Source organism: Rutidosis leptorrhynchoides, chromosome 4 (genome assembly GCF_046630445.1).
Source record: "Rutidosis leptorrhynchoides isolate AG116_Rl617_1_P2 chromosome 4, CSIRO_AGI_Rlap_v1, whole genome shotgun sequence".
NCBI lineage: Eukaryota > Viridiplantae > Streptophyta > Magnoliopsida > Asterales > Asteraceae > Rutidosis > Rutidosis leptorrhynchoides.
The window spans coordinates 296,528,414-296,553,122 of NC_092336.1; the positions used below are offsets into that span (position 1 = coordinate 296,528,414).

The 24,709-nt window shown below is 35.3% G+C and overlaps 1 protein-coding gene across 1 annotated transcript; it reads right to left on the reverse strand.

Annotated features, from left to right (window-relative positions):
* Window positions 1-13,359: 13,359 nt before the first annotated feature.
* On the reverse strand, window positions 13,360-14,707 carry LOC139843676 (uncharacterized). The gene is made up of 3 exons (XM_071833796.1): window positions 14,610-14,707; window positions 14,426-14,521; window positions 13,360-13,930 (listed from the first exon to the last, which is right to left on the reverse strand). The coding sequence occupies exons 1-3, from the start codon at window positions 14,655-14,657 to the stop codon at window positions 13,544-13,546; spliced, it is 531 nt and encodes a 176-aa protein (XP_071689897.1). The 5' UTR covers window positions 14,658-14,707; the 3' UTR covers window positions 13,360-13,543.
* Window positions 14,708-24,709: the final 10,002 nt, after the last annotated feature.

Consider the following 24,709-nt stretch of genomic DNA (forward strand, 5'->3'; position numbering starts at 1 on the left):
TTTGTCCCATGGATGTTGGTTTTGATTAGGATCAACATAGTTTTATCATCATCGTCATACAGCATCATCATCATATAGCATTATCTCCTTGCCACTTAATAACTTGGTCCACCAAATGTAATGCAAAATTACTAGTGGTTTGTGACATTGTTTTTGGCCGATACCTTCCTAGTTGCTTTAATCAATTGTCAAATTCTATATTCCCTATGTAACCCACTAAGGAAATAAGAGTAAGTGGGATAATCCTTGCAACAAAAGAATGTCGGCCTTTATATCCTAAACCGTCCCACATGTATAATACGTTTGAAATTTAATTCCCCTTTATAATCATGTTACTCAAACTCAATAACATATGTTTTTATTTCGTTTCATTAAGTACGAAACACAAGACAACGAAGCTGTTTCATAACAAATGGTTTTCGTGGGTTTTTGTACCAGAGAGAGAGAGATATATATGAGAGTGGGTGTGGCTATTGAAACATAAGAAGAAGAGAGAAATACCTGGAGAAAAAGAAAGATTATGGTGATGATGGGTTTCGTGGTGATTGTAGGGTGTTCTTGGTTCGTTTGTAGTGGTGTTCTAATTTGATGGTTTTGGTTTAAAGGAATAGAGAGAGAAGAGAATTAGAGAAAGAAGAGAGATATAGATGGTTGTGTTTGATGGTGTTCTTTCTACAGAAAAAAAGAAACAGGAAAGATTATGATGTTGAGTGTTGGTGTTCTTCAATGGTGGTTGTCGATGGGTTTGATGTGGGTGCTGAGTCACGAAAAATAACAACAGCAGTAGTTTATCAGAAAATAGAATTATGTGATGGTTGTGGTTTGCTTTGATGACTAGAAGTATGACAATAGTAGTAACAAAGTATCGATGGTGATTGTGGTTATGAGGATACATAGTGGCGATCATAAATAGACGATGGTTGATAAGGTGATAGTTGTCATGAAAGGAATGTTAAACATGAAATGTCCCGTTCATATTGATTATAAACGTTCCATATTAATTGATTTCGTTCCGAGGTTTTGACCTCTATATGAGACGTTTTTCAAAGAATGCATTCATTTTTTAAAACAACCATAACCTTTATTTTATCAATAAACGTTTTAAAAGCATTACGTAGATTATCAAATAATGATAATTTAAAATATAATGTTTACACATGACCATTACATAATGGTTTACAATAGAAATATATTACATCGACATATGTTTCTTGAATGCAATTTTTACACAATATCATACAAACATGGACTCCAAATCTTGTCCTTATTTTAGTATGCAACATCGGAAGCTCTTAGTATTCACCTGAGAATAAACATGCTTTAAACGTCAACAAAAATGTTGGTGAGTTATAGGTTTAACCTATATATATCAAATCGTAACAATAGACCACAAGATTTCATATTTCAATACACATCCCATACATAGAGATAAAAATCATTCATATGGTGCACACCTGGTAACCGACATTAACAAGATGCAAATATAAGAATATCCCCATCATTCCGGGACACCCTTCGGATATGATATAAATTTCGAAGTACTAAAGCATCCGGTACTTTGGATGGGGTTTGTTAGGCCCAATATGTAACATCCCGCGTTTTTCCGTTAAATTTATTTTTAACACTATCTTTTTTTTTAAATAATACCTTTCATTATTTAAATTCGTAGTTTCCGTTGACTAACGTTCTAAATTTCCCGTTATTTAATTATAACATCACTCGTTTACTCGAGCATTTTTAAAATATTCGTTTGGTTAATTCCCGCACCCGCTTTGAAACTTGAGGGACCGAGGTTGCCAAGTGGGCAAACTAGTTGACTAGGTCAACTAGTCAACCCACCTTACCCATCCATTTTTTTCACCTCCCACCTTCTTCCTCTTTTCTCTCTACTTCCCTTTCATGAACTCAAACACCCATCTTCATAAAATCATCATCTAAATCCGGATCGAGAAGCAAACTTCAAAACAAATTACATTTCCGTGATCCTCTCTTCATCCTCTTCGATTTGGTACCAATTTCATAGCTTGGGGTAAAGTTTCTAAAAACTCTAGATTTCTCTAAATTCGTGTTTTTGACTTGAAATGGTGTTAGTTAGTGTCTATGGCTCGTGTATAACATGAATATATGTTTTGTTTGCTCGATTCGTTGTTTTGAGTAACTAGTTTGAACAATTGAAATGGGTGTGCTTAATCCTTGATTTTTGGATGAGTTAATGTTGTTAAATTGTTAGAGTTTATGTTTTAAAAGTGTTACTAGCATCTTTAGCATCAATTTGATGTGTAGGTTGATTTGGAAAACATCATTAACATGATTATTGGTTTTGTGATTCTTGATTAGGGTTTGATGAACTCTAAAAGGAAATTTTGATACTTTGAATGCCATGAAATGTTATTAGTTAGTGATTAGTTGTATTGTATGTTTCATTACCTTCAAAACGGCATATCATATGTATGAATTGCATTCCCGAATCTTAAAATGCGTTTTGTAAACTTGAAACGATGGTTTTGAACTTTTAATGACCACTTGACGAGATTTTTGGCTATTGTAAATGATGTTTTTGCTTGATGAAAGGTGGTTAGTTGTATTCCTTGTCAAAATACCTTTCAAATGATATAAGATACTTGTTTTGGATGTTTACGGTTTAGGATTTATGGGTATTTGAAGTTGGATTCGTGCTTGAGTGTGAAAACTGCCAGAATTCTCTGCACAGGTAATGGCGCGGCGCGCCATATACCCGCGCGGCGCGCCAAAGTGGTCTGTCCAACTTTGTCGATTTTTGAATAATGTTTGCTATGCTACACACCCCCGATCAACATGAAACTTGGACAACATGCTCATATATGATTTCTAAGCTCATGAAAATAGTTCGGGACCCGACCCGGCCCCATTGACTTTTTCGTTGACTTTGACCAAGTTTGACTTTTAGTCAAACTTAACAAAACACTTATGCAATCGTTCTAATCTTATTTTATACTTGATTCTTGCATGAAACTTGACAACGTGATTCACATGCTATATATTCGAGTCATAACGAGCCATAGGACTAATTGAACACATTTCACCCGACCTTGTGTCGTAACCGGTTAATTGATACAACTTATTTGTTTAGGTCAAGGCTAAGCAACTTTTATGCACACGTTTACTTTGTGAAGTACTTTATTAACTCTTGCACTCAAGGTGAGATCATAGTCCCACTTTTACTCTTTTTGAACTTATATTTGGGATGAGAAAACATAAACGATTCTTTTAAACTAAGTGAACACAAGTACAGGAAAACAAACATTCTACATACGAGTTTAGAACAAAAATCCTCAATTCGATTATCATTAGTTACATTTGCAGTGTGTAAGTGTAGGCGTGAACTTATGTTGTATGGCCATATGGGTTTGACAAACCCTCATCTAGGACGGTTCGCTACCGTCTACGGATGAAATATATTTTCGAGAAACGGTGTTGTTCTAGCACTATGAATGGGGTATCAACGGACGGAACGTTAAGCCTTGATAATTGGTTGCTCATGAATATTAACTTTTAGAATGTACTACTACTTTATCAATGTTGCAAATCTTGTGGTTCGACTTACTCTTACTCACTTACTTATTTAAACCTATGATTTCACCAACGTTTTTCGTTGACAGTTTTCTATATGTTTCTCAGGTTCATACTTGGCTACTTGATACATGCTTCCGCACACTTTGATTACTTGCTTGGAGTCAAGCATACATGCATACGCTAGGGATAGCGCTTTTGGATTCAAACTTTAAGCATACATACTTTCGCTATTTATAGCAAACTGTAATTTTAAACTAATTATGTCGCAAGTTATTTCATTTATACTTTATACTCTTGTAAACTTAAACTTGTCGTCGAACGGTTTTGTAAACTAAACTTTGCAAGCATGATACGTTTCAAAAGAATGCGACATAATTTTGGTCAAACGAGTCTCATATAGGGACTACGACCACGTAACGGGACCTAAGTAGTCGGCGCCGTCAATGACGATTTGGTCGGGTCGCTACAGATGGTATCAGAGCGTTGGTTGTAGGGATTTAGAGTTCATTGGTGTCAACCCCGAGTCGTTAGGACGCATTAGTGAATCTAGACTACAACCGGATAGTTAGCCATTGCATTCTGACATACATTTGCTATAGATAGCACTTGCTTGACTACTTGTGCATTATACTTGAATCATTCTTAATCAAACTTTTTAATGGTACCCAACCTTCATCATACGAATTCGTATTCCGCCACTTTTTGGTAACACACGTGAATTCAAGGTTTATACGCGTACGGATGACCACGACTTCGTTAGTCACTCTAGTTCGGGAATTCTGACTCCTTGGTTGTTATCCACCCCATCTCAGCTTACTATCCACAAGTGTTGTAAAGTTACCACCACTACTCTAGATGAGTATCGTCATCACTATTTATCACTACGGTTGCGTACTACTCGTTATCATGACTCGTTACTCTTTTCATACCTAAATACATTTTTGTGTGACTCGAACCGCATTGACGTGAATAATCATTTATACACTTCCCTCGGGGAACGCTTCTTTAGAGTTGCACTAATTCGTTCGATTCAATACGAATCACGTTAGAGACGTCGTTACACTTTGTTTATTTTAAATTTTCACGATTACACGAACTTGATTCTATGGAGTGATGTGGGAATGGAGGTATGAGTTAGCGTAATATAACGTCATTTGATCAACGTAGTTATATTACGGTAAGTCATACCAAATTTCTAATGACACGTGATGGTGGTTGGACTCGATCAACCTAATCACCACCATGTGCCATGTACATGATTTCACTTTTCTTGTTTGGATATCCGAAAACTCCGAGAATATTGATAACAACCATACCCGGGACACATCTTCGATTATTGTCTAACCATATTTATGCTTCCGAATGAATGGAAAATTCTTTCAACTTCAAACATATGTTATACGCGTATACTATCTCGTCTTCGCACGGTTTCATCGAAGAACTACAATATGCTTGATATGCCCACATCGAGGCGGAAATTTCTCTCGTATTACACTCGTACTTCCGTTTAAGGAAAATATTTTATCTAAATTCTCAATGGAGGGAGAGACTCTTCACGTTATACTAGTATTCGCCACGAGGGTGAATAGTCCTAACGAACGTTTTCGGAAACCGATAAATCTTTCGTGGCGTGAAATTCTCGAGAAACAGAAACTTGTTCTAACAAACGTTTTTAAGTCCTAACAAACTTGTTCGAATATACCTTACAGAAATGTACCTCGTCTTGGATCGAGATTCTCGTTTCACTTGTAGATTTCGGAGTGCTTTTCGAAAAGCCTCGGGACCACGTTTAAACATGAGTACCACACATCAACCATAAACCGACGAACAAAGCAAACATACAATTCAAACCTTGGAAACCGTAATACGAGTTTGTGTTATCAACTCCAAATTTACTTGAGAAGAGTATTTTCCTTTAGCCTAATTCTCTTACTACAATGATTTTCATTCTAGTTTTAACGTCACACCTTTTGAAATCTTATGTGACCGGAAACGTCATTCTCCTTTTGTAGAACCAAGTTAATGATAATCAAACCACCGAACCCGAGCTAATTCATGGAACAACCAAGAAACTTCTTTAACCTCAGAAAGGCTCGAGACGACCGTAGTCGCTAAAGGAGCTATGCCACTGTTAGACGTAAACTTTTCAAATTCCATGTGGAAAACCGCGTAACGTTAAAAGTCGCACCTTGAAAAGGTGTAGTCCGTTTCGGAAACGTAGAAAGCTAAATCCGCGATATTTTTAGTCCTTTTGAAATTTTGGGGTGTGTTGTGCCCGTTGCTTACCGCTTCGAACTTCCGACTCAAACAAATTTCGTTCATCCTACATTCTGTGTATCAAACTTAAAGGCGTGTCTTGCGAGACAAGAACTTGTTATCCTCTACGATGAACTTACTATCAACGATAAACCTCACTTCCAAGGAGGACCGGTTGAAACTATAAATCGCGGAACCAAACTTTAAACCAAGGTAAAATCGCGACTGTCGAAGTTCGTTGAAATACCCGAAGGAGTACCTTCACTTATTCGTAGAACCGACAACGCAATATCTCGAGGAAGAAACAACGACTACTACTTCTAACTAAATTTCGGGACGAAATTTCTTTTAAGGTGTAGGTAATGTAACATCCCGCGTTTTTCCGTTAAATTTATTTTTAACACTATCTTTTTTTTTTAAATAATACCTTTCGTTATTTAAATTCGTAGTTTCCGTTGACTAACGTTCTAAATTTCCCGTTATTTAATTATAACATCACTCGTTTACTTGAGCATTTTTAAAATATTCGTTTGGTTAATTCCCGCACCCGCTTTGAAACTTGAGGGACCGAGGTTGCCAAGTGGACAAACTAGTTGACTAGGTCAACTAGTCAACCCACCTTATCCATCCATTTTTTTCACCTCCCACCTTCTTCCTCTTTTCTCTCTACTTCCGTTTCATGAACTCAAACACCCATCTTCATAAAATCATCATCTAAATTCGGATCGAGAAGCAAACTTTAAAACAAATTACATTTCTGTGATCCTCTCTTCATCCTCTTCGATTTGGTACCAATTTCATAGCTTGGGGTAAAATTTCTAAAAACTCTAGATTTCTCTAAATTCGTGTTTTTGACTTGAAATGGTGTTAGTTAGTGTCTATGGCTCGTGTATAACATGAATATATGTTTTGTTTGCTCGATTCGTTGTTTTGAGTAACTAGTTTGAACAATTGAAATGGGTGTGCTTAATCCTTGATTTTTGGATGAGTTAATGTTGTTAAATTGTTAGAGTTTATGTTTTAAAAGTGTTACTAGCATCTTTAGCATCAATTTGATGTGTAGGTTGATTTGGAAAACATCATTAACATGATTATTGGTTTTGTGATTCTTGATTAGGGTTTGATGAACTCTAAAAGGAAATTTTGATGCTTTGAATGCCATGAAATGTTATTAGTTAGTGATTAGTTGTATTGTATGTTTCATTACCTTCAAAACGGCATATCATATGTGTGAATTGCATTTCCGAATCTTAAAATGCGTTTTGTAAACTTGAAACGATGGTTTTGAAATTTTAATGACCACTTGACGAGATTTTCGGCTATTGTAAATGATGTTTTTGCTTGATGAAAAGTGGTTAGTTGTATTCCTTGTCAAAATACCTTTCCAATGATATAAGATACTTGTTTTGGATGTTTACGGTTTAGGATTTATGGGTATTTGAAGTTGGATTCGTGCTTGAGTGTGAAAACTGCCAGAATTCTCTACACAGGTAATGGCGCGGCGCGCCATATACCCGCGCGGCGCGCCAAAGTGGTCTGTCCAACTTTGTCGATTTTTGAATAATGTTTGCTATGCTACACACCCCCGATCAACATGAAACTTGGACAACATGCTCATATATGATTTCTAAGCTCATGAAAATAGTTCGGGACCCGACCTGACCCCATTGACTTTTTCATTGACTTTGACCAAGTTTGACTTTTAGTCAAACTTAACAAAACACTTATGCAATCGTTCTAATCTTATTTTATACTTGATTCTTGCATGAAACTTGACAACGTGATTCACATGCTATATATTCGAGTCATAACGAGCAATAGGACTAATTGAACACATTTCACCCGACCTTGTGTCGTAACCGGTTAATTGATACAACTTATTTGTTTAGGTCAAAGTTAAGCAACTTTCATGCACACGTTTACTTTGTGAAGTACTTTATTAACTCTTGCACTCAAGGTGAGATCATAGTCCCACTTTTACTCTTTTTGAACTTATATTTGGGATGAGAAAACATAAACGATTCTTTTAAACTAAGTGAACACAAGTACACGAAAACAAACATTCTACATACGAGTTTAGAACAAAAATCCTCAATTCGATTATCATTAGTTACATTTGCAGTGTGTAAGTGTAGGCGTAAACTTATGTTGTATGGCCATATGGGTTTGACAAACCCTCATCTAGGACGGTTCACTACCGTCTACGGATGAAATATATTTTCGAGAAACAGTGTTGTTCTTGCACTATGAATGGGGTATCAACGGACGGAACGTTAAGCCTTGATAATTGGGTGCTCGTGAATATTAACTTTTAGAATGTACTACTACTTTATCAATGTTGCAAATCTTGTGGTTCGACTTACTCTTACTCACTTACTTATTTAAACCTATGATTTCACCAACGTTTTTCGTTGACAGTTTTCTATATGTTTCTCAGGTACATACTTGGCTACTTGATACATGCTTCCGCACACTTTGATTACTTGCTTGGAGTCAAGCATACATGCATACGCTAGGGATAGCGCTTTTGGATCAAACTTTAAGCATACATACTTTCGCTATTTATAGCAAACTGTGATTTTAAACTAATTATGTCGCAAGTTATTTCATTTATACTTTATACTCTTGTAAACTTAAACTTGTCGTCGAACGGTTTTGTAAACTAAACTTTGCAAGCATGATACGTTTCAAAAGAATGCGACATAATTTTGGTCAAACGAGTCTCATATAGGGACTACGACCACGTAACGGGACCTAAGTAGTCGGCGCCGTCAATGACGATTTGGTCGGGTCGCTACACAATAGATCTATCTTTAGGATTCGCGTCAATTAGGGTGTCTGTTCCCTAATTCTTAGATTACCAGACTTAATAAAAAGGGGCATATTCGATTTCGATAATTCAACCATAGAATGTAGTTTCACGTACTTGTGTCTATTTTGTAAATCATTTATAAAACCTACATGTATTCTCATCCCAAAAATATTAGATTTTAAAAGTGGGACTATAACTCACTTTCACAGATATTTCCTTCCTCGGAAATAAGACTTGGCTACGGATCGATTCACGAACCTATACAAATATGTACATATATATCAAAGTATGATCAAAATATAATTACAACCATTTTTATTATGTTTTAAAGATTTGAGTGTATTAAGTCAGCTGTCCTCGTTAATAACCTACAACTAGTTGTCTACAGTTAGATGTACAGAAATAAATCGATATATATTATCTTGAATCAATCCACGACCCAGTGTATACACGTCTCAGGCTAGATCACAACTCAAAGTATATATATTTTTGGAATCAACCTCAACCCTGTATAGCTAACTCCAACATTACTGCATATAGAGTGTCTATGGTTGTTCCAAATAATATATATACATGGATCGATATGATATGTCAAAACATTTGCATATGTGTTTATGGTATCCCAAGATTACATAATATATTAGAATATCTGTATAATACAATATAAGTTAGCTAGGATATGATTTATATAGATTTGTTACCAATTTTCACGTAGCTACAACAAGAAAAATTATCCAATCTTGTTTTACCCATAACTTCTTTGTTTTAAATCCGTTTTGAGTGAATCAAATTGCTATGGTTTCATATTGAACTCTATTTTATGAATAAAAATAGAAAAAGTATAGGTTTATTGTCAGAAATATAAGTTACAAGTCGTTTTTGTAAGAGGTAGTCATTTCAGTCGAAAAAACGACGTCTTGATGACCATTTTGAAAAACATACTTCCACTTTGAGTTTAACCATGATTTTTGGTTATAGTTTCATGTTCATAAGAAAAATCATTTTCCCAGAATAACAACTTTTAAATCAAAGTTTATCATAGTTTTTAATTAACTAACCCAAAACAGCCCGCGGTGTTACTACGACGGCGTAAATCCGGTTTTACGGTGTTTTTCGTGTTTCCAGGTTTTAAATCATTAAGTTAGCATATCATATAGATATATAACATGTTTTTAGTTGATTTTAAAAGTCAAGTTAGAAGGATTAACTTTTGTTTGCGAACAAGTTTAGAATTAACTAAACTATGTTCTAGTGATTACAAGTTTAAACCTTCGAATAAGATAGCTTTATATGTATGAATCGAATGATGTTATGAACATCATTACTACCTCAAGTTTTCTGGATAAAACTACTGGAAATGAGAAAAATAGATCTAGCTTCAAAGGATCCTTGGATGGCTTGAAAGTTCTTGAAGCAGAATCATGACACGAAAACAGTTCAAGTAAGATTTTCACTCGAAATAAGATTGTTATAGTTGTAGAAATTGAATCAAAATTTGAATATGAATATTACCTTGAATTAGAAAGATAAACTACTGTAAATAACAAAGGTTCCTTGATCTTAGATGGTTACTTGGAATGGATTAGAAAGCTTGGAAGTAGACTTGCAAACTTGGAATTATTCTTGATTTTTATGAAACTATACTTATGGAATTTATGAAGAACACTTAGAACTTGAAATGTCCCGTTCTTATTGATTAAAAACGTTCCATATTAATTGATTTCGTTGCGAGGTTTTGACCTCTATATGAGACGTTTTTCAAAGACTGCATTCATTTTTAAACAAACCATAACCTTTATTTCATCAATAAAGGTTTAAAAAGCTTTACGTAGATTATCAAATAATGATAATCTAAAATATCCTGTTTACACACGACCATTACATAATGGTTTACAATACAAATATGTTACAACAAAATAAGTTTCTTGAATGCAGTTTTTACACAATATCATACAAGCATGGACTCCAAATCTTGTCCTTATTTAAGTATGCGACAGCGGAAGCTCTTAATAATCACCTGAGAATAAACATGCTTAAAACGTCAACAAAAATGTTGGTGAGTTATAGGTTTAACCTATATATATCAAATCGTAACAATAGACCACAAGATTTCATATTTCAATACACATCCCATACATAGAGATAAAAATCATTCATATGGTGAACACCTGGTAATCGACAATAACAAGATGCATATATAAGAATATCCCCATCATTCCGGGACACCCTTCGGATATGATATAAATTTCGAAGTACTAAAGCATCCGGTACTTTGGATGGGGTTTGTTAGGCCCAATAGATCTATCTTTAGGATTCGCGTCAATTAGGGTGTCTGTTCCCTAATTCTTAGATTACCAGACTTAATAAAAAGGGGCATATTCGATTTCGATAATTCAACCATAGAATGTAGTTTCACGTACTTGTGTCTATTTTGTAAATCATTTATAAAACCTGCATGTATTCTCATCCCAAAAATATTAGATTTTAAAAGTGGGACTATAACTCACTTTTACAGATTTTTACTTCGTCGGGAAGTAAGACTTGGCCACTGGTTGATTCACGAACCTATAACAATATATACATATATATCAAAGTATGTTCAAAATATATTTACAACACTTTTAATATATTTTGATGTTTTAAGTTTATTAAGTCAGCTGTCCTCGTTAGTAACCTACAACTAGTTGTCCACAGTTAGATGTACAGAAATAAATCGATAAATATTATCTTGAATCAATCCACGACCCAGTGTATACGTATCTCAGTATTGATCACAACTCAAACTATATATATTTTGGAATCAACCTCAACCCTGTATAGCTAACTCCAACATTCACATATAGAGTGTCTATGGTTGTTCCGAAATATATATAGATGTGTCGACATGATAGGTCGAAACATTGTATACGTGTCTATGGTATCTCAAGATTACATAATATATAATACAAGTTGATTAAGTTATGGTTGGAATAGATTTGTTACCAATTTTCACGTAGCTAAAATGAAAAAAAATTATCCAATCTTGTTTTACCCATAACTTCTTCATTTTAAATCCGTTTTGAGTGAATCAAATTGCTATGGTTTCATATTGAACTCTATTTTATGAATCTAAACAAAAAAAGTATAGGTTTCTAGTCGGAAAAATAAGTTACAAGTCGTTTTTGTAAAGGTAGTCATTTCAGTCGAAAGAACGACGTCTAGATGACCATTTTAGAAAACATACTTCCACTTTGAGTTTAACCATAATTTTTGGATATAGTTTCATGTTCATAATAAAAATCATTTTCTCAGAATAACAACTTTTAAATCAAAGTTTATCATAGTTTTTAATTAACTAACCCAAAACAGCCCGCGGTGTTACTACGACGGCGTAAATCCGGTTTTACGGTGTTTTTCGTGTTTCCAGGTTTTAAATCATTAAGTTAGCATATCATATAGATATAGAACATGTGTTTAGTTGATTTTAAAAGTCAAGTTAGAAGGATTAACTTTTGTTTGCGAACAAGTTTAGAATTAACTAAACTATGTTCTAGTGATTACAAGTTTAAACCTTCGAATAAGATAGCTTTATATGTATGAATCGAATGATGTTATGAACATCATTATTACCTTAAGTTCCTTGGATGAACCTACTGGAAAAGAGAAAAATGGATCTAGCTTCAATGGATCCTTGGATGGCTCAAAGTTCTTGAAGCAAAATCATGACACGAAAACAAGTTCAAGTAAGATCATCACTTGAAATAAGATTGTTATAGTTATAGAAATTGAACCAAAGTTTGAATATGATTATTACCTTGTATTAGAATGATAACCTACTGTAAGAAACAAAGATTTCTTGAGGTTGGATGATCACCTTACAAGATTGGAAGTGAGCTAGCAAACTTGAAAGTATTCTTGATTTTATGAAACTAGAACTTTTGGAATTTATGAAGAACACTTAGAACTTGAAGATAGAACTTGAGAGAGTTCAATTAGATGAAGAAAATTGAAGAATGAAAGTGTTTGTAGGTGTTTTTGGTCGTTGGTGTATGGATTAGATATAAAGGATATGTAATTTTGTTTTCATGTAAATAAGTCATGAATGATTACTCATATTTTTGTAATCTTATGAGATATTTCATGCTAGTTGCCAAATGATGGCTCCCACATGTGTTAGGTGACTCACATGGGCTGCTAATAGCTGATCATTGGAGTGTATATACCAATACACTACTGGAAAAACCCCAATTGGGGACAACAAAATTTTGTTTTTAGGGACGACATGTCGTCCTCAATAATCTTGCGGGACGACATGTCGTCCCCATAAAGTCGTCCCCAGTGTTCTGTCGCGAAAAGTTTTTCGGGACGACTGATTTTTTTTTAGGGACGACGGTGGGACCCACTTTGACTTTTCAATTGTTAATCTTGTCCATTTTTTGGGGACGACTTTTAGGGACGGCATGTCGTCCCTAAAGAAATAATATTAAAAAAATCATTTTTCCAACGAATTAATAATTATAATATTTTTAATCTAATTGGGACGACTCTTTAGGGACGACATGTCGTCTCTAAAAAAATAATATTAAAATATCCTATTTTCATTCTAAATAATAATAATAATATTAAAATGTAATTGGGGACGACAAAAGGGTACAACATGTCGTCCCCAATAAGCTGTTATCGTTTTTGGGCCGATTAAAAACTGCTTTTCCAGCCGTAAAAACGGCACATTTAAACCAAATCAAAACCTGTTGCACAAAACACAATATATTTCACAAACACAAGCTCAACATTAATTAAAACATGTCCGAAACATTATCCAACCGTTACAAACTTAATCCGAATACTAAAAGATTACAATCCGACACAAAGTTTACAACCTTAAAACATTATCCAAAGTTTACAAACTTAAACCAAATCCGAATAGCAAACAAACTTACAAACTTACCTTGCTTCATCTTCATTTTCTTCATCACTTTCGCTTTGAGACGCACCACTTTCTTCCATGTCTTCATCGTCATCACCTTCGTCTTCACCTTCGGTTTCTTGAGTTTGATTGGGGGTTGGGAAAAAAGATTGCCATTGGGGCGGGATTGCCATATTGTTAAAGGCAAAAGTATCGTATACCGCTTCCTTTAGCAATGGGTTTTCGGAACCCGGTGGTGGTGGTCGTCTTGTTTGACAAGTTGATGATGAAGATGATGTACTAGCCGATCCGGGTAACGTTTTACCCACTCCGCGACGGTACCCGCGACGTTTGCCTAAAACTTCCAACATAATGACTTCATCACTCCTTTCCGGATATTTTTCTTTTAATTTCAACATTTTTTCCTACATAGTTAACAAATATTATTATTAGTATTATCATATAACAATACGACAACCCATATTCACCATTTGACCCATATACACATATACATATACTTATATTGACCCATATTGACTAAATGACTCAATTGGGGACGATTTTAATCCACATTGACCCCAATTGACCATTTGACCCATATTGACCATTTGACCCGTATATACATATACATATACTTATATTGACCCATATTGACTAATTGACTCAATTTAACCCAATTTTAACCCATATTGACCATTTGGCCCACATATACATATACATATACTTATATTGACCAATTGACTTCATTTAAATCAATTTTAACCCATATTGACCAATTGACTAAATTTAACCCAATTTTAACCCAATTGACTTTTGTTGACTTCGTTTGACTTTATATATATATATATATATATATATATATATATATATATATATATATATATATATATATATATATATATATATATGTAAGTACTTACGTGGTTCACCCTAGCTTTATCCCCACTCCATCCACCTTTCTTAAAAGTGTGGTTGTTCTTGAAGTTTTCGATAAGACTCGGAGGATCCAGAGAGGCCTGCAAACACATATTAATATTTGACCATTTAAAATTTACAGACACGTATTAATATTTTCCATAAACTAAAGTTAAAAATAGGATTTACCACACGGTCGGCAATTGACCTGCTACCCTGCGTACTGGCGTATTCCATCTTCGCCCTATTTTTCTTGTTCTGCGCAGAACGAGCCCGGAATTTACTTGAAAGCAAATGGGTCAACGGGGTCAAAATGGCCGATTCACACATATTTGCATACACATATACTCTTATATATATGTGTGTTAATATTTTAATATATATACCCATATATACACATCAATATATATCAATCTATATATACACTTATACATGCACATATGTACACAAAATCAAAATCCACAAATGGGTCACGGGTTCAAATGGGCGATCTAATCATTAAAATATAAACATATTACACACAATTCATAATTATGGCCACGGGTTTCGGGTCACTACCAACCGAGCATTCCGTATAAAAAGTCCACTTATATAATTTATAACCCAAATTTAACTCACCATTATGGTCACGAGTTAAAAGTCAGCAATCCACACTATTTACATACTTATACCATTTACAATCCAATTATAACTAGAAAAATGGGTCATAGTCTAAAAACGACGAAACCAATCACTACTAAATTAACACGAACGATTCGGGGTCCAAACGGGTAACCCGAACCATCTCGCGTACCAAAAATCGACAAACACCGCCACCATCCGTCAACCGCCACCACTGGCCACCAGCTGCCGCGGGCAGCCGTGGTGGCAGTGGTGGCAGCCCACCGAACAGCAGCAGTAGCAGCTAAAAGCTGCTGTCCACTCCCATGGTACACCAATTTTTTTTTAGCTATATTCAAACCCAAAATTATTTGCTAGCAATTATTCAACTTAAATCTAACATTTATCAAGCAATTTCATCACCAAAATCAAAAGATTCAAGCACCCATTTGCATCATTTAATAACAAATAGTAAAACCCTAAATAAACATAGATTAAGCATAAATTAAAGACAAACCTTGATGCTAGATGTTAAAGGAAGCACGAATCATGATTGAAAGCTTTCAATTTTATCATCCTCTTCAACAATAAAAACTAGGTCTTTCAATGGTGATGGCGAGTGGTGCGTGACAGAGACGAGAGGGAGAGAGATGAACAAACCCACAATTTAATCTTCAATTACATCTTCATCATCAACAATTTTGGCTAGGCTTTAGTGTTTGTGATGTGTGTGTTTTTATTTGATCTAGATAAAAAGAAAATAAAACAATGTACTGGAACCACAAAAACCACGAGCAGTTTTACTTAATTAAATGGGTTTTAAACCCATTCCCGATAATACACGGGTATTTATCTGTTATCAGATATCTTTCGTATTTAATTCAGCAAAGCATACGATGTCATAATTAAATAATATAACCTGTTTCGGGACCCTGGTCATAAAACGGACCCAATGGTCTAATAATTAATTATAAATAATTAATAATTATATATTTCATTAAAATTCACTTTAACACTCCTAAAGGGCAAAAAGGTAAATTTCACCTAGGCCCGATGTCAGGATGTTACAGAATTGTGGGGTCATCTTCACATAAACATCAGCATCATCTTCACATAAATCATGAGGAAGGATTATGGGGTCTAAATCGATAATAAAGTCAACATCATCATCAACTGCATGTGTTGGCACACTCATACTTGTATAAGTCATATTATCTAAATCAGCATCCAATATAAGATCGGATGAATTGGCGTTGTGTACAACATCCCTTTCGGTTTCTTCGACGATGTCTCTATCCCACAGTTTTCGATGATTGACCTCATGAACAACCTTCCAACTAGAACAAATTATGTACTCCATGTTTTATTTGATTTAAATGCATCTACTGCTTTTTATTTATTTTTATTCATGAAAACTTTACAAACAATCATGTAACTTAGATCTCAATAACAATTTAAGTAGTATTTTTTATTTAAACTTTAAGTGCGTCTACTGGTTCTTCTTTTTTTAAGTTCATGAAAACTTTAAAAACAGTTACGTATTCAGTTAGATTTGAACATGTAAATGCAATCTATATAGAGTTTAATGACATGGTGTTAAATTTACGAGGACAAAAGTAAACTATAATTATAAGATGAGGGGTGTTGATTGGAAGTTCACCAAAAAGTTGTTATCCCTACCAGATTCTAAACTCTACCTGCAACTCTTTCTGTCCTCACTTTACAACTTCAAAATTGTCACTCTAAACTCAATTATATAGCCATTAAAACACAATTCATATACATATATACTACCTCAGTTGGGGGTGGCAAAGCACCCCTCTGCCACCCTACTAACTCCGCCCCTGACTCCAAATCAGTTTGCTACTTTACATGATTATAATACATCAAAATCAAAAATACTTCACATATCACAGTTAAAAGAATTTGGACCAAAACTGATGTATCTCTAAAACTTTGTAATTTAACATTACTAATCAATTTCATATCGTTCTGTTCAAAAAAAAATCAATTTCATATCGTTAACTCTATTTATTGTGAAAAAATAAACAAAAAATTACTAGAGATTTACATTTAGATTTAGAGAAAGAAGTGAGATACTGAGATGTGAGTTACCTTGATACAGTAGTGTAACGCCAGAAGCAGAGAAATCAGAGATGGAAATGAAGATGAAAAAAGTTATGGTTTTCTATTTTCTAACTTTTGGACAACTGGAACCATGAAAAACTCCTTTTACCTTTTTCTAACTCTCTTAGACTTGGGGGGAGTCATAAATTTGGTGGAGGGAAATTTAATTTTTCGTGAAAATTATTAAGTGGCAGTGTTATTTTTTATTGGTAAAGAAGTGGCAATGTCCAAATAATATATTAAAAGTGACTGATTGCAATATAAGAACTAATTACGGAGAAATTAATAGAGATAAATTGGTGGAAGTGATGTAGTGGGGTAGAGATATAGTAATATATGCTCTTGACTTGGTGGAACTAATTATTATGTAGTGAGGCCATCACGAGATAAATTGGTGGAACTAATTATTATTATTATTATTATTATTATTATTATTATTATTATTAAAACTCTAATTGTTGTAATATATTAGTACTACTGTAGTGCAAGTTGGTTTAATGTGGGACAAAGTTTTGTCCAATTTTCTTAATAAGATACCAACGTGTAAGTTTTATTGTAAACGTTATGTTATTCATAATTCATGCATGTATGAATGAACATTCGTGATGAAGTGCCAACATACACAATTTCTGTCTTTCAGATTTTCGTATTTGTCTACAATCTACAAGTAACTATCACTTGTACCACTTCCTAACAAATAACCATCATATGAGAAATGATAAATCCACAATTGAAATTGAATATATAGTAAATAAAAAATTAAAGTAAAAAAACAACTAGTAATATTAATAATAATAATTTTTGACGGATCGTTAATAAAAAAATAAATAAAAATGGACAACCATATAGTATGATAGTGTGTGACGCAATACTTATACTAGAAAATAATATTACTAGTTGAATTCAACCTTTTTTCGTTTGTACCTTTAGTGGCGCTGGTGCGCCACAAAAGGCGCCACAAATGTCATCCCCAAAAGTTTTTAGAGACGACGTGTCGTCCCCAAAAAATAGCACGAAATTTTCCCACCTTTGGAGCCAAATATTTCTGCGCCAAAAAAACAATTAAATATAATTCTTTTTTTGGGGACGACATTTAGGGACGACATGTCGTCCCCAAAAGTTTGGCGGGATTTTTTTTGCTTTTTGGAGCCAGTTTTTTACCAAAAAAATAAATGAAAAATGGTAATTTCTTTGGGGACGACATGTCGTCCCTAAATGTCGTCCCCAAAAAACTGGTCAAACGTCTCAGAAAAAGCTGGCCCATTTTTTGTCGTTTTCCTTATTTTTGGGGACGACATTATGTCGTCCCGAAAAAGGTCGTCCCCAATTTATACTTTTCTAGTAGTGATAGTACATACATCTAAAAGCTGTGTATTGTACGAGTACGAATACGGGTGCATACGAGTAGAATTGTTGATGAAACTGAACGAGAATGTAATTGTAAGCATTTTTGTTAAGTAGAAGTATTTTGATAAGTGTATTGAAGTCTTTCAAAAGTGTATAAATACATATTAAAACACTACATGTATATACATTTTAACTGAGTCGTTAAGTCATCGTTAGTCGTTACATGTAAGTGTTGTTTTGAAACCTTTAGGTTAACGATCTTGTTAAATGTTGTTAACCCAATGTTTATAATATCAAAAGAGATTTTAAATTATTATATTATCATGATATTATGATGTACGAATATCTCTTAATATGATATATATACATTAAATGTCGTTACAACGATAAACGTTACATATATGTCTCGTTTCAAAATCATTAAGTTAGTAGTCTTGTTTTTACATATGTAGTTCATTGTTAATATAATTAATGATATGTTTACTTATCATAATATCATGTTAACTATATATATAACCATATATATGTCATCATATAGTTTTTTTACAAGTTTTAACGTTCGTGAATCACCGGTCAACTTGGGTGGTCAATTGTCTATATGAAACCTATTTCAATTAATCAAGTCTTAACAAGTTTGATTGCTTAACATGTTGGAAACATTTAATCATGTAAACATCAATCTCAATTAATATATATAAACATGGAAAAGTTCGGGTCACTACAGTACCTACCCGTTAAATAAATTTCGTCCCGAAATTTTAAGCTGTTGAAGGTGTTGACGAATCTTCTGGAAATAGATGCGGGTATTTCTTCTTCATCTGATCTTCACGCTCCCAGGTGAACTCGGGTCCTCTACGAGCATTCCATCAAACCTTAACAATTGGTATCTTGTTTTGCTTAAGTCTTTTAACCTCACGATCCATTATTTCGACGGGTTCTTCGATGAATTGGAGTTTTTCGTTGATTTGGATTTCATCTAACGGAATAGTGAGATCTTCTTTAGCAAAACATTTCTTCAAATTCGAGACGTGGAAAGTGTTATGTACAGCCGCGAGTTGTTGAGGTAACTCAAGTCGGTAAGCTACTGGTCCGACACGATCAATAATCTTGAATGGTCCAATATACCTTGGATTTAATTTCCCTCGTTTACCAAATCGAACAACGCCTTTCCAAGGTGAAACTTTAAGCATGACCATCTCTCCAATTTCAAATTCTATATCTTTTCTTTTAATGTCAGCGTAGCTCTTTTGTCGACTTTGGGCGGTTTTCAACCGTTGTTGAATTTGGATGATCTTCTCGGTAGTTTCTTGTATAATCTCCGGACCCGTAATCTGTCTATCCCCCACCTCACTCCAACAAATCGGAGACCTGCACTTTCTACCATAAAGTGCTTCAAACGGCGCCATCTCAATGCTTGAATGGTAGCTGTTGTTGTAGGAAAATTCTGCTAACGGTAGATGTCGATCCCAACTGTTTCCGAAATCAATAACACATGCTCGTAGCATGTCTTCAAGCGTTTGTATCGTCCTTTCGCTCTGCCCATCAGTTTGTGGATGATAGGCAGTACTCATGTCTAGACGAGTTCCTAATGCTTGCTGTAATGTCTGCCAGAATCTTGAAATAAATCTGCCATCCCTATCAGAGATAATAGAGATTGGTATTCCATGTCTGGATACGACTTCCTTCAAATACAGTCGTGCTAACTTCTCCATCTTGTCATCTTCTCTTATTGGCAGGAAGTGTGATGATTTGGTGAGACGATCAACTATTACCCAAATAGTATCAAAACCACTTGCAGTCCTTGGCAATTTAGTGATGAAATCCATGGTAATGTTTTCCCATTTCCATTCCGGGATTTCGGGTTGTTGAAGTAGACCTGATGGTTTCTGATGCTCAGCTTTGACCTTAGAACACGTCAAACATTCTCCTACGTATTTAGCAACATCGGCTTTCATACCCGGCCACCAAAAATGTTTCTTGAGATCCTTGTACATCTTCCCCGTTCCAGGATGTATTGAGTATCTGGTTTTATGAGCTTCTCTAAGTACCATTTCTCTCATATCTCCAAATTTTGGTACCCAAATCCTTTCAGCCCAATACCGGATTCCGTCTTCCCGAATATTAAGATGCTTCTCCGATCCTTTGGGTATTTCATCCTTTAAATTTCCCTCTTTTAAAACTCCTTGTTGCGCCTCCTTTATTTGAGTAGTAATGTTATTATGAATCATTATATTCATAGATTTTACTCGAATGGGTTCTCTATCCTTCCTGCTCAAGGCATCGGCTACCACATTTGCCTTCCCCGGGTGGTAACGAATCTCAAAATCGTAATCATTCAATAATTCAATCCACCTACGCTGCCTCATATTCAGTTGTTTCTGATTAAATATGTGTTGAAGACTTTTGTGGTCGGTATATATAATACTTTTGACCCCATATAAGTAGTGTCTCCAAGTCTTTAATGCAAAAACAACCGCGCCTAATTCCAAATCATGCGTCGTATAATTTTGTTCGTGAATCTTCAATTGTCTAGACGCATAAGCAATCACCTTCGTTCGTTGCATTAATACACAACCGAGACCTTGCTTTGATGCATCACAATAAATCACAAAATCATCATTCCCTTCAGGCAATGACAATATAGGTGCCGTAGTTAGCTTTTTCTTCAATAACAGAAACGCTTTCTCTTGTTCATCATTCCATTCAAATTTCTTCCCTTTATGCGTTAATGCAGTCAAGGGTTTTGCTATTCTGGAAAAGTCTTGGATGAACCTTCTGTAGTAACCAGCTAGTCCTAAAAACTGGCGTATGTGTTTCGGAGTTTTCGGGGTTTCCCACTTTTCAACAGTTTCTATCTTTGCCGGATCCACCTTAATACCTTCTTTGTTCACTATGTGACCGAGGAATTGAACTTCATCCAACCAAAATGCACACTTTGAAAACTTAGCGTACAATTCTTCCTTCCTCAATACTTCTAACACCTTTCTCAAATGTTCACCGTGTTCTTGGTCATTCTTTGAGTAAATAAGTATGTCATCAATGAAAACAATGACAAACTTGTCAAGGTATGGTCCACACACTCGGTTCATAAGGTCCATGAACACAGCTGGTGCATTAGTTAAACCAAACGGCATGACCATAAACTCGTAATGACCGTAACGTGTTCTGAAAGCAGTCTTAGGAATATCATCTTCTTTCACCCGCATTTGATGATACCCGGAACGTAAGTCAATCTTTGAATAAACAGACGAGCCTTGTAGTTGATCAAATAAGTCGTCGATTCTCGGTAGTAGGTAGCGGTTCTTGATGGTAAGTTTGTTCAACTCTCGGTAGTCGATACACAACCTGAATGTACCATCTTTCTTCTTGACAAACAAAACAGGAGCTCCCCACGGTGATGTGCTTGGTCGAATGAAACCACGCTCTAAAAGTTCTTGTAATTGGCTTTGCAGTTCTTTCATCTCGCTGGGTGCGAGTCTGTAAGGAGCACGAGCTATTGGTGCAGCTCCTGGTACAAGATCTATTTGAAATTCAACGGATCGATGTGGGGGTAATCCCGGTAATTCTTTCGGAAATACATCGGGAAATTCTTTTGCAATGGGAACGTCATTGATGCTCTTTTCTTCAGTTTTTACTTTCTCGACGTGTGCTAGAACAGCATAGCAACCTTTTCTTATTAGTTTTTGTGCCTTCAAATTACTAATAAGATGTAGCTTCGTGTTGCCCTTTTCTCCGTACACCATTAAGGGTTTTCCTTTTTCTCGTATAATGCGAATTGCATTTTTGTAACAAACGATCTCCGCTTTCACTTCTTTCAACCAGTCCATACCGATTATCACATCAAAACTCCCTAACTCTACTGGTATCAAATCAATCTTAAATGTTTCGCTAACCAGTTTAATTTCTCGATTCCGACATATATTATCTGCTGAAATTAATTTACCATTTGCTAATTCGAGTAAAAATTTACTATCCAAAGGCGTCAATGGACAACTTAATTTAGCACAAAAATCTCTACTCATATAGCTTCTATCCGCACCCGAATCAAATAAAACGTAAGCAGATTTATTGTCAATAAGAAACGTACCCGTAACAAGCTCCGGGTCTTCCTGTGCCTCTACCGCATTAATATTGAAAACTCTTCCACGGCCTTGTCCATTCGTGTTCTCCTGGTTCGGGCAATTTCTAATAATGTGGCCTGGTTTTCCACATTTATAACAAACTACATTGGCATAACTTGCTCCGACACTACTTGCTCCGCCATTACTCGTTCCGACACCATTTGTTCCTTTCGTTCTATTAACCCCTGGTCCGTAGACCTCACACTTCGCCGCGCTATGACCATTTCTTTTACACTTGTTGCAAAATTTGGTGCAGAACCCCGAGTGATTCTTTTCACACCTTTGGCATAGTTGCTTCTGATTGTTGTTGTTGTTGCGGTTATTATTGTTGTTGGGATGATTGTTGTAGTTGTTGTTGTTGTTGTTGTTGTTGTTGTTGTTGTTGGGCCGTTTGTTGTAGTTGCGATTGTTGTTGCGATTGTTGGGATAATTGTTGCGATTATTGTTGTAATTGCTGTTGTTGTTGTATTGGTGATTCTTATCACCGTTTTCCTCCCACTTTCTTTTGACTTGCTTCACATTGGCCTCTTCAGCAGTCTGTTCTTTAATTCTTTCTTCAATCTGGTTCACTAGTTTGTGAGCCATTCTACATGCCTGTTGTATGGAGGCGGGCTCGTGTGAACTTATATCTTCTTGGATTCTTTCCGGTAATCCTTTCACAAACGCGTCGATCTTCTCTTCCTCATCTTCGAATGCTCCCGGACACAATAGGCACAATTCTGTGAATCGTCTTTCGTACGTGGTAATATCAAATCCTTGGGTTCGTAACCCTCTAAGTTCTGTCTTGAGCTTATTGACCTCGGTTCTGGGACGGTACTTCTCGTTCATCAAGTGCTTGAATGCTGACCACGGTAGTGCGTACGCATCATCTTGTCCCACTTGCTCTAGATAGGTATTCCACCATGTTAACGCAGAACCTGTGAAGGTATGCGTAGCGTACTTCACTTTGTCCTCTTCAGTACACTTACTTATGGCAAACACCGATTCAACCTTCTCGGTCCACCGTTTCAATCCGATCGGTCCTTCGGTTCCATCAAATTCCAAAGGTTTGCAGGCAGTGAATTCTTTGTAGGTGCATCCTACACGATTTCCTGTACTGCTAGATCCAAGGTTATTGTTGGTATGTAGCGCAGCCTGTACTGCGGCTATGTTTGAAGCTAGAAAAGTACGGAATTCCTCTTCATTCATATTCACGGTGTGTCGAGTAGTCGGTGCCATTTCCTTCAAAATAGTTAAATGGAACAAGTTAATCATACAGAATATTAAGAGTAGTTAATAGTATTTCGTAGCATAATATGAACTCATTTATAAAAGCTTTTTCTTCATATTAGCGTTTTATAAGTTTAAATTCGGGTAGTACCTACCCGTTAAGTTCATACTTAGTAGCTAATATACAATTCAACTACTACAATTCTATATGAAAAACTGATTATAATAATATTTCGCGTTCAAACTGTTATACAATATTTTACAAACTTACAATACCGCTTATTTTACATAAAGCATGAAATATAGCACACAATAACTTTGATACAAGATAGTTGTGAAGACAATTCTAGCTAGTACACAAGTCGTTCAGCAAAGGCAATAAAGACACGTAATTCATACGTCCAGAAACAAGTCATGCATTCTGGTTTTACTAGGACTACTTCCCATCCTTGGTCTTGTGCAACATAACCGTTATGGCCGTTGATAAGACAGCGTGTTGTAACGTCATCAAAGGGACGAGGGTTACGTAATGTCCAACAGTCCCGTAATAATCTAAAAACCTCATTTCTTACCCCAATTACCGACTCCGTCACTTGTGGAAACGTTTTGTTTAATAGTTGTAGCCCGATGTTCTTGTTCTCACTTTGGTGAGAAGCGAACATTACTAATCCGTAAGCATAACATGCTTCTTTATGTTGCATGTTAGCCGCTTTTTCTAAATCACGAAGTCCAATATTCGGATATATTGAGTCAAAATAATTTCTTAACCCGTTGCGTAAAATAGCATTTGGGTTCCCCGCAATATATGCGTCAAAGTAAACACATCGTAACTTATGGGTTTCCCAATGTGATATCCCCCATCTTTCAAACGAAAGTCTCTTATAA

Coding starts and splice junctions, on each gene's coding strand:
- LOC139843676 (XM_071833796.1), bottom strand. CDS start 14,657: ATGGAATACGCCAGTACGCAGGGTAGCAGGTCAATTGCCGACCGTGTG. Junction 14,522..14,609: donor GGTCAATTGCCGACCGTGTG/GTAAATCCTATT, acceptor ATGTGTTTGCAG/GCCTCTCTGGATCCTCCGAG. Junction 13,931..14,425: donor ATAAAGCTAGGGTGAACCAC/GTAAGTACTTAC, acceptor TTAACTATGTAG/GAAAAAATGTTGAAATTAAA.